At 41.3% G+C, this 13243-nt stretch overlaps 1 protein-coding gene across 2 annotated transcripts in view; it reads right to left on the bottom strand.

Moving 5' to 3' along the window:
- Positions 1-226: 226 nt before the first annotated feature.
- Positions 227-13243, bottom strand: part of LOC143784260 (putative methyltransferase DDB_G0268948) — a 122755-nt gene continuing 109738 nt past the window's right edge. Inside the window, exons 5-7 of one of the 2 annotated variants that reach the window (XM_077272287.1) lie at positions 5066-5166; positions 1604-1741; positions 227-652 (exon numbers count right to left, since the gene is read on the bottom strand). In XM_077272287.1, coding sequence (XP_077128402.1) covers positions 565-652; positions 1604-1741; positions 5066-5166 — 327 coding nt within the window. In that variant the 3' untranslated portion in view covers positions 227-564. The remainder of the gene's footprint in view (positions 653-1603; positions 1742-5065; positions 5167-13243) is intronic. The other variant, XM_077272288.1, reaches the window with a different exon arrangement.

Genomic DNA, 13243 nt, shown 5'->3' with positions numbered 1-13243 from the left:
GGTTTGGGGGTGAAGGGGTTAATTAAATTAAATAATATTTTTTTAATATATTTTTGTAATCATAATTTTTATTGTGAGTTTAGAACCGTACCATTTTCCCTGTCTTTTGATGGAGTATTTATAAAATGTAGCCCCTCAAAGTAATTTCAGAACTGTACCCATCCCTGAAACACATTTTTGAAAATTTCTTTATGATATTTAAACAAAAAAATAAATTATGCCAACATTAATTTTTTATTTTTATTATTTGATATCATTATGATGAGGGAAGGAAAATTAAGATTAAAATTTACAGAATGTGTAATTTTTTTTTCCAACTAAATTCCAAACTAATCATCTTAAAATTTACCACAAATCCAATGCCCGCCTCCCCTCCAAAAAAATACCATGGCAGTAGTGCTAAAACTAGACCTTGCAGGAAGGTGTATTAAACGTCTACCTGTAACTTGTGAATGTTGGTGTCCAGGAGTTGCAAAGACACTTTATTTATGTAAGATTTATAGGGAAAAAACCAGCACAAAACACCACACTACTCTGAATATTTGGATCTAACAAATCTCCTCTTTAATTCTTGCAAGCAAGGACACAGAAGTGTTTTATGCTCATGTTCATTCTGCCAGAATCAGCCTCTTCTCCTAGGATCTCTCGGAATCTGTAACAATAAGGTAAATTCAGCAACACCATACTGAGAGCAAGGCTCTATAAAACCTGATGAAGACCCCAGAAGTATAACCTGACACCCCATTGTATTTCTTGAAAGAAAGTACCTGAATCTACTAGAACCTATCACAGCAAATTACTGCTGTGATGAAAGGGTTGTGGAACACTGATATAGTGATGAATGGGAGATTAAACTGTAGTTCTCGGCAGCAGTCACTAAACCATGTACAGAGCTGTAGAGTCCCACTCAATAAATCTTTAAAGGTTCTTTTGCAAAGACCGACCTGTGGCACAATATGATGGCCGATCGCGATCTGTGAACTGTTAACAATATTCGGTCTTTTGAATGCCTGTTTGCATAAGCAGAACAAAGTAAACCATGCGCACTGCACGATCTATATTAGGTCACTCATTGTGCTTAGCTTACCATGTCTCTCGGCAGCATAAGTTCTATTTACACAGGATGATGCACCGCCAAGGAGATGATCTTTTGTGCTGTGCAAAAGTTAATTTCTCCCGGTGAATGAGCTTGTTCATCGGGTGATCGGCAGCCTGTTTACTTGGCAGTATAATTGTAAATCAAGTGTTTTTAACAATACTTGTTCATGATTACCCTGCACTGTAAATGCCCCTTTAGACCACTTCTAGAGCAGATATCAGCTGATTAATGGGGTGACGCCTGTCGGTCCACCCCCTCTAATCTCATATTAATGCCTGATCCTATATCCGTCCCAGACAACCCCTTTTAAATATAATTTTCTGTTATCACTACAAGTCTAAAATGTAGTCAGTGTCTAAACTCAGGATGTTTTTTGTTTTTTACTTTTGCATCTTTGGAGTTCACATTATACAGTATATTTAATATTTCTATTCCCTGAAAACTGTGCTATAAGGAACATCTGTGAGTTTCTTCTTTAGTATAGATAATCTAATTATATTGCACCTTTTTTCAGTATGTGTTAGAAGTTGCTCTGCTCCTTTCACGTCTATTTCTTTGATTTGCTGAAACATTACTGTTGACTGAATGAATCCAATCATTTCTGGAATAGAAAACTGAAATGTGACCGGTATATCTGTGATACTGGAAGAGAAGAATAAGTTCTTGTAATATATTTTATTTCTCAAAAGACAAAAAAGTTTACAATTTTATTCAGCATGGTAAAACAACAATAGTTATAAGAAAGTGTATTTTAGCATTGGGCGAGAAGTCTTTGTTCTCAACTTCATTCAGTAGATGCTCTGTGTGCACTTTGAGCAGATGCTGACTTTTATGTGCACTCGATTAATATTTACAGCAGAAATTTCTACATCAAAAACATGTCTCGAGGCACGAAACACACTGAGTAAAATATGCAAGTTTTTGGGGGTTTTTTTTACATGTTTTTTCCTCTATTCATCTGTATGCTGTCAATTTGAGACTGGTTCAGGTCTATAAATAAAAAATAAGCAACGTGTACATGGGGTTTCAGACCGCTCATTTATTTTTTGGTGCAGAAATTTCTGCTGCAAATACTCACTGTGTGCATATACCCAAATTCTTCTGATATTAACCCCTTCCTGACATTGGATGTACTTGTATGACCCAATATTGGGTCCCCTTGTATGATTCAGATTTCAGGAGAGGAGCCTGTACCTTACCCAAGAGAGGCTCCTGGTTGTGTCACAAAGAAAAGCACAACTCCCCTTAAATGGAATGAATCAGTGATTTATCAGGAAACTAAGGGTATGTGTCCATGGTCCGTAATGACGGCACTTTGGACGGAGCGGAAAACCCGCTGCGCACAAAGCGCCGCCCCCTTCTGTACGCTCCGTGATTCCATACATAGGGCCCTGTGATTTACCTTGCGGTGACCCGAGCGTCGCCGCAAGGTAAACAGACATGCTGCATTCTAAAAAGACGAGCCGCATGTCCGTAATCGCAGGGCCGCCGGATGCGTGTTCGCACGTATAGTGGAGGCAGGATTCCATAAAATCCCCTCCACTATGCTGTAACATCTGGACGCTGCAGGTTGAATGCTGCGACTGTATGCAGCGTTTAATCCGCAGCTAATATGGATGTAATCCGGCACGTGGAAACATACCCTGATACTTTATTTTAGATTTTAGTTGTGCATTCTGCCCTAAAATCTTATACAATATAAAGTAGAACATTTAAAAATCCAACTCATAAATATATATATAAAAAAAGTTATATTTTGAAAGTTTCTTGGACGTGAAGAGGTATTTTCATCTCCAACATCCTATCCCAATATGTAGTAGGTATAATAATAATAATAATAATAATAATAATATTAGCAAATACCTCCAGTTAGCAATGCAGTATAGATCTTCTGATTCGCTAAGTCGCTTACCCCATGTGCAGGGCATTGCAGTTGCTTAGGCATCTAAGGTTTTGACCACTAAGGCTTCTTTTACACATACCATGTTTTTGCTGGCCGTTTTTGCGGCCCCAATAGATTTCTATTGGGCCGCAAAACCGGACCGCAAAAATTCCACGGTGCGCGGTGTGCCATATGGCCATGAGGGCCGTATTTGCGGCCGTGAAAAAAGATCGAGCCTGCTCGATCTTTTCCATGGCAGATGGACACGGCCCCCATTGAATATCGATGAGTGCCACAAAAACAACGGAAGTTGTTTTTGCGGTGCACCATCACTTCCGATTTTGCAGAACGCCGTTTTTTTTTCCAATACTTCTTCCATAGTATTGGAAAACTGAAAAACGATGATCCGCAAGTTTTTTGCGGTCCGTTATTGCGGCGGACCGCCTTTTTTGCGACGATAAGGCCCGCAATAACAGGCCGCAAAAAACACTACAAGTGTAAAAGTAGCCTAACAACTATCTAATTGTCACTTTATGATTTGTTGTAACAATAGAAACCAAAATGGAGTGCTCCATAGGGCTGTGGGATATTCAGTACCAGGTCCGACACAGCAATTCTTAAAGGGGAAGGGCACAGCAGCAGTGACCCAGTCCGTGGCCCTGGGCGTCCATGGAAAATGATGAAATAAAGGGGAAAAATAAAGTTTATAATGGATTTGGGAAAATGTTCGTGATGCCACCCATGGTGTTTGGCTATAATAGCCGATGCTGCAGTCAGATCCTCTGAGGCGATGGTGGTGCAGCTTTCCACGGGTAGAGCTAGCCCCAGAGCAGTTGTAGGGTTAAGTGTTAAGATGGTGGTTGTGGTGATGCCGGGCAGGTGAGGCAGAAATAACTCAAAGGACACAGCAAGGTGCAGCTTCCACTTTTACTTACGGTTCTCCGATCCACAAACGCCAGCTGGATGCTGTGTTCTCAGGGTCAGTGGTCCAGCACACTCCTAGGTAAATTGAGGTGCACCTTTCCTGGACTTCTTTTTTTTTATGCCTTTCTCTGGCCGTCTCACTACACTGGCTTCCACGTCTCCTGCCCAGCGTCTCACCCACAGTGTCCCAAGCCAGCAGCCATGAATCTGGTCGGGCGATGTCCTCTGAGTCCCCTGGATTCTATCCGGCTAACCTTTTTGGCGAGTTATGGGTGGATGTGGCTGTGACTCCTACAGACGTCCCAGCCTCCGGTTTCTTAGTTGATTCTTGAAGATTTCCACTAAATTGGGGCTGGTCCCCTGAATGCGACCTGGTCCCCCCAACTGACACTGGTCAGTCTGGATGTGGGCCCCACGGGTGGCTTCTGCACTTCCTGTACCCCTAGGACCCCTTCTGTCCTCCACGGGAGCTTCCTTCTGTCTCCCTCAGACTTCTCTACACAGCTACACTCCTCTTCCTTTGGTCTCCTAGGACCAACTGCTCTAGCACACGGTCCGCCCTCCTTATAAGCTCCTTCCCCTTTTTCCTACCTAGCCCACCCACTTCTACCACCCATTCATATCCAGCCTAAGATGAGGCCATCCTCCCTAAGGGTACGCCCAGGTGCCCTGACTGAAATAGTGTGTGTTGGGTGTGAGTGTTAGCGTCCTGGGTGGTGCCCCCTCTGCGGCAACTGGACCCTCATGGGTGCCACATATGCTACTGGAATGCACTGCATATGGGTTAAGTGACATAGCAAATCAGAAGAAAAACACTACATTTCTAATTGGAGGTATTTGCTAATATTATTATTACACCTACTACATATTGGGATAGGATTTTGCAGATGGGAATACCCCTTTAAAGGGAACCTTTCACCCCCAAAATCGACGATGAGCTAAGCCCACCAGCATCAGGGGCTTATCTACATGCATCACTGTTGTTCTCAGCTCAAACACAGGCTAATCCTCGCAGCGCTGGGGGATTCATAAGTCTGCTGTCACACAGAGTGACTTATCAATTAAGACTGGACAACCCTTTTAACTTATTCTGTAAAAAAAACAGGTCTTCTAAAAACTGTGTTCACGAATGAAGGGGTAAACATTAAATTAAAACTTACTGTTCCTTGTCTTTTAGTGGAATGGCCTCAAATATATTTTGGTACTGAGAAAGCAATTCATCTCCATATTTATCAACATGCTGCATCAATGTATCCCAAACCTGCAAAATAAAAAAAATGTGCAGAGTTGAATTCCACTGTGTGGGCACATCGCATTTCAGCAGGTGAACTGGCAGGCCCAACGACTTCGGTAGAGATGTAAGTCATTGAGCTGCGGGATGCGAATGGTGGAAGTGAGCACACAGCGACTGTGCCCTCTGCAGAAGCCCATCTAGTCCAGGATAGTTGGATAAAAATTGCTGGACAACCAGGTTCAAAACGTGAGCCATACAAGGCACGTGTGTGACATTGCCCCTGCGAAGGGCCGCACCCAGGTTTGCAGCATTGCCGCACACGGCCTTCCCTGGCTGCAGGTTCAGTGGAGACAACCATTGATGGAACTCGGTCTCCAGAGCTGACCACAACTCCTCAGCTGTGTGACTCACATTTCCCAGACATTTTAAGGTAAACACTGCCTGATGCCATTGAGCCCTGGGGACAGCATAGTAAGGAGGTGTGCAGGATTCCTTCTGCATAGTTAGAATGTGGGTGGCATTACCAGACAGGCTTTGGGTGCAGGTGGATGACCGAGAGGAGGTTGAGGAGGCAGAAGCAGTGGGAACAGCAAGACTTGAACAGCAGCCCCTTCTCCTGATGTCACCATAGTTACCCAGTGCCCAGTCACCGACATGTAATGCACCTGTCCATGTCTACTCGTCCAAGTGTCTGTGGTGAAATGCACCCTATCACACACAGAGTTTCTCAGCGAAGCGGTGATGTTGTGTGCGACATGCTGGTGTAGCGCATGCACAGCTTTCTTTGAGAAGTAGTGGCAACTGGGCATCTGGTACTGGGGCACTGCAACGGACATAAGGTCTCGAAAATCCTCAGTGTCCACCAGGCGGAAAGGCAGCATTTTTGTACCCAACAGCTTGCAGATGGTGAAATTCAACCTCTTAGCTTTGTCATGGCTAGGAGGAAAATGGTCTTTTACTTGTCCACATCTGAGGGACCGAGGGCTGGCTGCCGTGCTTAGACGGGGTTGAGTAGGGTGTCCCCGGCAAACTGCTGGTCTGTGAGGAAGGTGCAGGCGGAGATATTATGTTGCCTTGATCAAAATGTGGTGGTCTCGATGTCGGAGAGCGCTCAACACCAGCAGGTGTTTCCACTTGCAAATCTACTGACGAACTGCCAATCACACTGGCTGTTGTGGGTAAAAAGGTGGAAGGTCTGCGTCCAAAACCATGTGCAACTGCTGTCCCCACAGTCACAGAGGATGAAGAGGCAGCAGATGCACTTGATGGGGCAGATGGTGGTTGGCCCGGCCCACTAGGCTGCATTGAAGCACAGTGAGCTTCCCACTGCAACTTATGCCTCATATCCATGTGACGGTTCATGCATGAAGTACCCAAGCTAGTCATTTTTTGGCCTCTACTGAGATTTTGGTGACAAATCTTACAGACAACGTGAGTTGGGTCATCCTTTGGGATCTCAAAAAATGCCCAGGCTATGCAAGGCTTAGAGCCCGTGCGACTTGAAGATCCACCACAACTTGTGCTCAGAGGCACAGTTGTGGTTGACGATGCAGTTGTTGACGTGCTTCCAGTACTCCGTCTCTGTCCAGGAAGGCGCAACCTAACCTTGTAGTCACTAGCATCCTCCTCCACCTCCTCTGTTGACCTCATGGACTGGCGGACTGTGGGTTGACAGAAAGTGGGGTCTCCAACCTCGTCATCATCACCCTGTGTGTTCTCACACCCATCGTCCTCAGAGCCAACCTCTTCCTGCCCTGACCAAAAAGTAAAGTTTTCGTTCCAATCAGGTATCTCAGTCTCATCATCATCTTCCTCATTGTCTCCAACAGGAGTTAGTTTGGGAACGAGGGTCTACATTATGCTCAGAACCTTCTTCATCTGAACCTGGATCCAACTCTCAAAGATTCTGGGCATCAGTGCAGATCATTTCCTCATCTGGATTGACAGAAGCTCTGGAGCAGACCTCTGATTCACAGGCTATTGTATGAGTAAACAGCTCTGCAGACTCAACCATCTGTGTTACCCCATACTCAGACAGGTGGCTGAAGACTTGGGAGCTGTGAGGAAGCAAGTGCGATTGGGGTGACACCTCTGAGGACTGGAGTATTTGTATTGTTGAAGTTGAGGTGGAGAAGAGCCCACTTGAATGAGCACTTGATATCCATTCAAGCACCTGCTGTTTTTGTGTCTCATCTGGAATTTGTAGCGATGGTCGTAAGAAAGGGATCATATCAGATTGTCCACAAAAAGAAGTAGACATCATACTTTGGCTGGAAGATGGTCTTTCTTCTGCAGATGTTACTGTTGCTTTACCACCTATCCCACGGACACAACCTTTTTTTCCCTTTCCAACACGCCTATGCAGTAAAAATTTAGATACACAGGCGGTGTAGCTAGCTTCACAGGTGGGCTACTTCGCTGATGTGCAGACACTGCTACTAAGCCCAAAACGATTTACTGGGTTAGATGCAGTAAAAATTTAGATACACAGGCGGTGGAACTAGCTTCACAGCCTGGCTACTTCGCTGACGTGCAGACACTGCTACTAAGCCCAAAATGATTTACTGGGTTAGATGCAGTAAAATTTAGATACATAGGCGGTGTAGCTAGCTTCACAGGTGGGCTACTTCGCTGACGTGCAGACACTGCTACTAAGCCCAAAACGATTTACTGGGTTAGATGCAGTAAAAATTTAGATATACAGGCGGTGTAGCTAGCTTCACAGGCGGGCTACTCAGATGACTGCCAGACAATGCTACTAGCCCAAAAGGATTGGCTGAGCTAGATTACACCAAATGCTGTGACAAACACTTGCACAGCACTGACACAGACCTGCCTGGCAAAAAGTGCTATAAACTGCTGTACCCTACCCTGAAAAGGGCTGATATTACAACTAGTCCCGACTCCCGACTCCCTAAACCTATCTCTCTCTATCTGACTGAAAATTTGCTTGCAAAAAACACTCTTAGACTGTATAGCGCCCACAGCAGCAGGGGTGCCGTCTAACACTAAGCTGCAGCAGTGAGAAAATGGTGGCAACGGGGAAAATGGCTGGTTCTTATAGGGCAAGGACGTGGCATACACAGCCAATGACACATGCCCTTGTGTGCATCACATGCACTTTGCTGTGTGTGTGTGCACTGCTGATAGGCTGAGAGACTGCACCACCCCACTGTAAATGCGGGAAAGAAAAAAAAAAATGGAGATTGGCATTATTTCAGCACAGATCTATCCCCCACCCTGCCTACTATACATTGAAACAGTCTATTAACATTGATAAACAGTTTTAATGTGAAAATCAAGTTAGACTTTTGGTGAACGAACAGTTATCTAACAGAAATTCTTAACAGCCGAATTTTAAGCAAATTGTTCGAGTTCGTCGAACGACTCGAACACCGCCCAAAACAGCTTGAATTTGAAATTAGCGAATAGTTCAACTCAAACACCGCTCATCTCTACTGGCAACTGCCGCTTGACAGCAGAAGATGCCTAGTGCTTGGAATTGATTTTCTATTAATCTTGTAGTACTATTTTGAAACTGGTCAGGATCACTGGACAAAGCACTGCCTCCTCCTAATCCTGGCCAACTTGAGCACTATGCATACAAGCTAGACAGCAGTGGTGGTTGATATCCTCGGCAATGGGCTACAAGCAAAAAAATATATAATATCCAAAGAACCACTGCAAATTTTAATAAGCAGCAAATTGCAAAAAATGCTTGATTTTGCAAGCACATACAGTGGCATGTAAAAGTTTGGGCACCCCTGGTCAAAATTACTGTTATTGTTAACAGTTAAGCTAGATAAAAATGAAATGATCTCTAAAAGGCCTAACGTTAAGAAGGACACATTTCCTTTGTAGTTTAGGGAAAAAAAATATTTTCATCTTTTGCATTTAAACAAATACAAAAAGGAAAATGGGTTGATGCAAAAGTTTAGCATGGTTAGTAACTACTAGCACCCCCTTTTGAAAGTATCACAGCTTGTAAGTGCTTTTTGTAGTCAGACAGTAGTCTTTCAATTCTTGTTTGAGGGATTTTCATTCATTCTGCCTTGAAACATTCTTACAGTTCTGTGAGATTCCTAAGTCGTCTGGGCGCACTGCGATTTTTTTTTCTGTTTAAATAATTTTTATTAGGGGAACATTTTTACAAACATAGGGAAGGTAGGAAAGGGAGACCAATATAAAATAAGTAAAAGATGTATTACAATATACGTAGTATTAATGTAAAAATTTTGCGGAGAATAAAAAAATTACAAGTCTCCAAACAGTTTTAAAGGTGAAGATTAGGAAAGAGGGAGTGATAAAAGGAAAAGGTAAGAATGGGAAAAGGAAAGTAATGAAGTGAAAAATTAGGAAAAGGATGTAAGGGAGACAAAAAAGGGGAATTGCAAAAGAATAAAAAGGAAAAGTGAAAATGTAGAAGCCAAACAAAAGGGAAAAGAAATAGGATGAAAAAAATAAAGGGGGATTGCCTATATAAGCAAATGATAAAGAAGGATAAGTAAAGATTAAACCATGGAAAAGATTAGGATGGCAAATAAAGGTGGGGGGGAAACAATATAGACAACTGAGAAAATGTTAACACTGTCAAGAGACAAAGTATAATAAAAGTGTGAAATCAAATACTTATATTATACTTATAAGTATACAAATTATATATTATACTATACAAATATATTATACTGTACTATAAGTATACAAATACTTTTATACTTATACATTGTTGCTGGTTGACAATCAAGAAAGTCCATACAAATTGGACTCCACAGTTGAAGAAAAGGATGCATTACATGTAGACCAGTGTTCCCCAAGTCCGGTCCTCAAGAGCCACCAACAGGTCATGTTTTCAGGATTTCCTTAGTATTGCACAGGTGATGATTGCATGACCTTCACAGGCAAGAATTCCATCACCTGTGCAATACTAAGGAAATCCTGAAAGCATGACCTGTTGGTGGCTCTTGAGGACCGGACTTGGGGAACACTGATGTAGACCCTGGTGGTTTGTTTTCCATATGTACCTAGATAGTTGACTGTGAAGTTTCTGAATCCAAGAGACTGATATAAATAGGGAGCTAGATCTAAAAATATATACTATCCTTGGGAGGATCATTATCTTATAGGCTATTATTCTACCCATCCAAGATGTATGGATTTTGTCATATTTGTCAAGTATTTTTTGGATTTGTTTTATAAGTTCCAATAAATTTTCTTCCACAATTTGACGTAAGGTATTTGGAGTGTTGATCACTAAGAATGTAATTTTAGAATTCTCCCAAGAATAGAGGAATTCGTCGTTCATAGAATTTTTAAATTTTGTGTCTAAATTAAAACTTAGAATTTTTGACATATTCTCATTAATCTTGTAATATGAAACCAAAGAAAAGCATTTAATTATTGTAGAAATCTCACAAAGCAAATTTATAGGATCTGTTATAGATATTAGAATATCATCTGCAAATAGTCCTAATCTATGTTATCTCGTATCTGAGGGGATGCCTTTAATGATGCTGTTTGATTTGATGAGTTCTACAAAAGGTTCCATGGTTAAAATAAATAGGATTCGTTTGTTAATGGAAATATTTTAGAGTAATGGTTATTTACTATGCATTTGGATGTGGTATTAGAATAAAGAGCTGGAATAGAATTTAGAATGTGTCCTTTGAATCCAATTTTTTTGAGAGAGGCTGTCCTATAAATCCAATTAATTAGATCAAAAGCTTTTTCAGCATCTAATGACAAAAGAATGGATGGCAATTTCCTTTTCTCAGCGATCGATATTAGGTTTATGAATAGGAATGAGTGAATAGCTTTGGATAACTCCTTATCCGAATAGCTATAGTGCTTACCGAATAGCTGCACCGGGAATCTGGATGCCTGGAGTGCTCCCGATAATGAGGTGTCCGGCACCGCAGCTACATGTGTCGCGGCTGTGTGACAGTCACAACAAACAGGTTCTCTGGGTTACTGTCTGGCTTAGGCATGACAATGATGTTGGCATGTAGGGTTTCCTCTGGGAAAGAACAAGAATTAGCTTGTTGAAAAATTTTATAATATTCTTTCGGCTAGCCATCTGAGCCAAGGGCCTTATTATCCATTAATTTTGAGATTGTGAATGCAATATCTTCTTTATTGAAATGAATGTTTAAAAAGTTGCTTTGATTTGTATTAAGTTGGGGGAGATTAACACGAGAAATAAATGTATTAATATACTAGCACAATAGAAAAAGGAAAGCACTCACCTATACCTGCGCTTCTAGGTTGACCCATAGAAGCGCTGGTATAGCGCGAAACAGCCGTCATTCTTACCTGCTCGCACTAGCTCCTTCCCTCACTCTCCCGGCCATGGATTCTTATTAATGAAGATTCAATAAAGCTAAGGATTTTTCAGATTGGTGAGTCCTTTCCTTTTTCTATTGTGCTAGTGGATGGATTTGTTCTTTCTGGAAATAGCACCCAAGATCTTGGAATATAGCGTTTTGTTATACCGGCTTTGAAGCCGCACCTGTTGTTACCAGTTGTCGGCAGCTTGATGTTGGCAGCGGTGCCGCCCCCCTGTCCTTTTCTTTTTGGTCATTTACAAATTTATTAATATCCTCAATTTTAGGTTGAGGATTGATTGGGTCATCTTTCAAATTATATAGGGTGGTGTAAAATGTACTAAATTGGTTTGCAATATCTTGTGGGAGGGAAATAAAAGAGTTGCCTTTATGGTTTTCACTCTGGATTAAATGCGTTGTTCTTCTATTCTATTAGCTGTTAATAAAATGTTTGTCTTGAAATGTTCATAATTCTATCATAATTGTTAAAGTAAAAGGGATTTAAATTCTGATCTTAATTTAAAAGGGTGGACAGTGTATGCGGTGATGGATTATGGTATTTTGTTTTTTTCTTCCTTATTAATTTTATTTGAAATCTCTAGGATTTTTTCTTTGTTTTTTCTTTGGTGTATAGCATTAATTTAAATGAGTGTTTACCACAGATAACGGCTTCGTGGACATTCCACAATCTGAGGCAGAGATATTAATTGTAGAATAGAAGATAAAAGAATTGCCCTTCCAATCCCGAGGATAGGTTTTTATGGATGATCATCCAATTTTGCAATAAATAAAGGCATGATCAGACCATGTAAGATTTCCAATTGTTGCTTCTGAGAATTCTTGAATGGGTGATATATATCTATAAGGATCATGTCAATCCTTGAAGAAGATCTATGAAAATTGGAGTAAAAGGTGAATTCCCCAGAGGTAGAATTTAGACAGTGAAAAACATCATAAAGTTGGTCCCTCATTATCCAGTTATTAAGCATTAATATATTACCTCTGGATGAAGCTGGGGTGTCAAGGTTTCTGTTAGGGATAATAGACCTCAAAAAGTATGGGAATATATGCAATTGAAAGCATTGTCCATATATTCCCGCCGTTTTTGAGTTGTATCTTAATATTGTGGTTTGGTCCTGATGCAGAGGTTTGAAAACCTTGATACACATTGATAAACTGTATTCATGCATTCATGCTTCACTTTTGTGTATGATCACATTTTTGTAACCTTGGGCAGCGCAGACTTTGAATAATAGTATTCCTCATTCATTATAAATTTAGAGGTAACCTTCCTGGAATAAGCCTAAGATAAATATCTCAAAAGTCAAATCGGATCTTCTTTCCAGAAATGTTATTCTTCCAAAAGGCCCAACTTCCTTGGGATCCATTATTGAATAAGTTTTTCCATTGAACAAGATCAAGAGTTTAACTGAGAAACCCTTATCTGTATGGAATATTTTTTCTCCTAAGGAATGTGGTTATGTCAGCAAAGTATATTCTAAGACTTAGAATCTCTTTGGAATCGAATCATAGTGGGCAGGAAGTTGTTTGTGATCTTGTAAATAGCCTAATAATTTTTATTTTGTTTCATAAAAGTGAAACCTAGTAATAGTATCACTTGGAATTTCTTTAGGTAGAAATTTAGGCTTTTGAAGCCTTTTGTAACAACTCTGCTGGCATCACGTCATGGCCTCACATCTCTCACACTATCTTACCCACTGCTCCAGGTCATGATGTGGTTTCTGTTTCTTGCCGGCTCCATGTTCTGTGTCTCTGCTCTCTGC

The sequence above is a fragment of the Ranitomeya variabilis genome, chromosome 7 (assembly GCF_051348905.1).
Source record: "Ranitomeya variabilis isolate aRanVar5 chromosome 7, aRanVar5.hap1, whole genome shotgun sequence".
Classification (NCBI taxonomy): Eukaryota; Metazoa; Chordata; class Amphibia; order Anura; family Dendrobatidae; genus Ranitomeya; species Ranitomeya variabilis.
The sequence above is the reverse complement of the archived record's forward strand: the minus strand, read 5'-3'. Positions and strand labels throughout refer to the sequence as shown.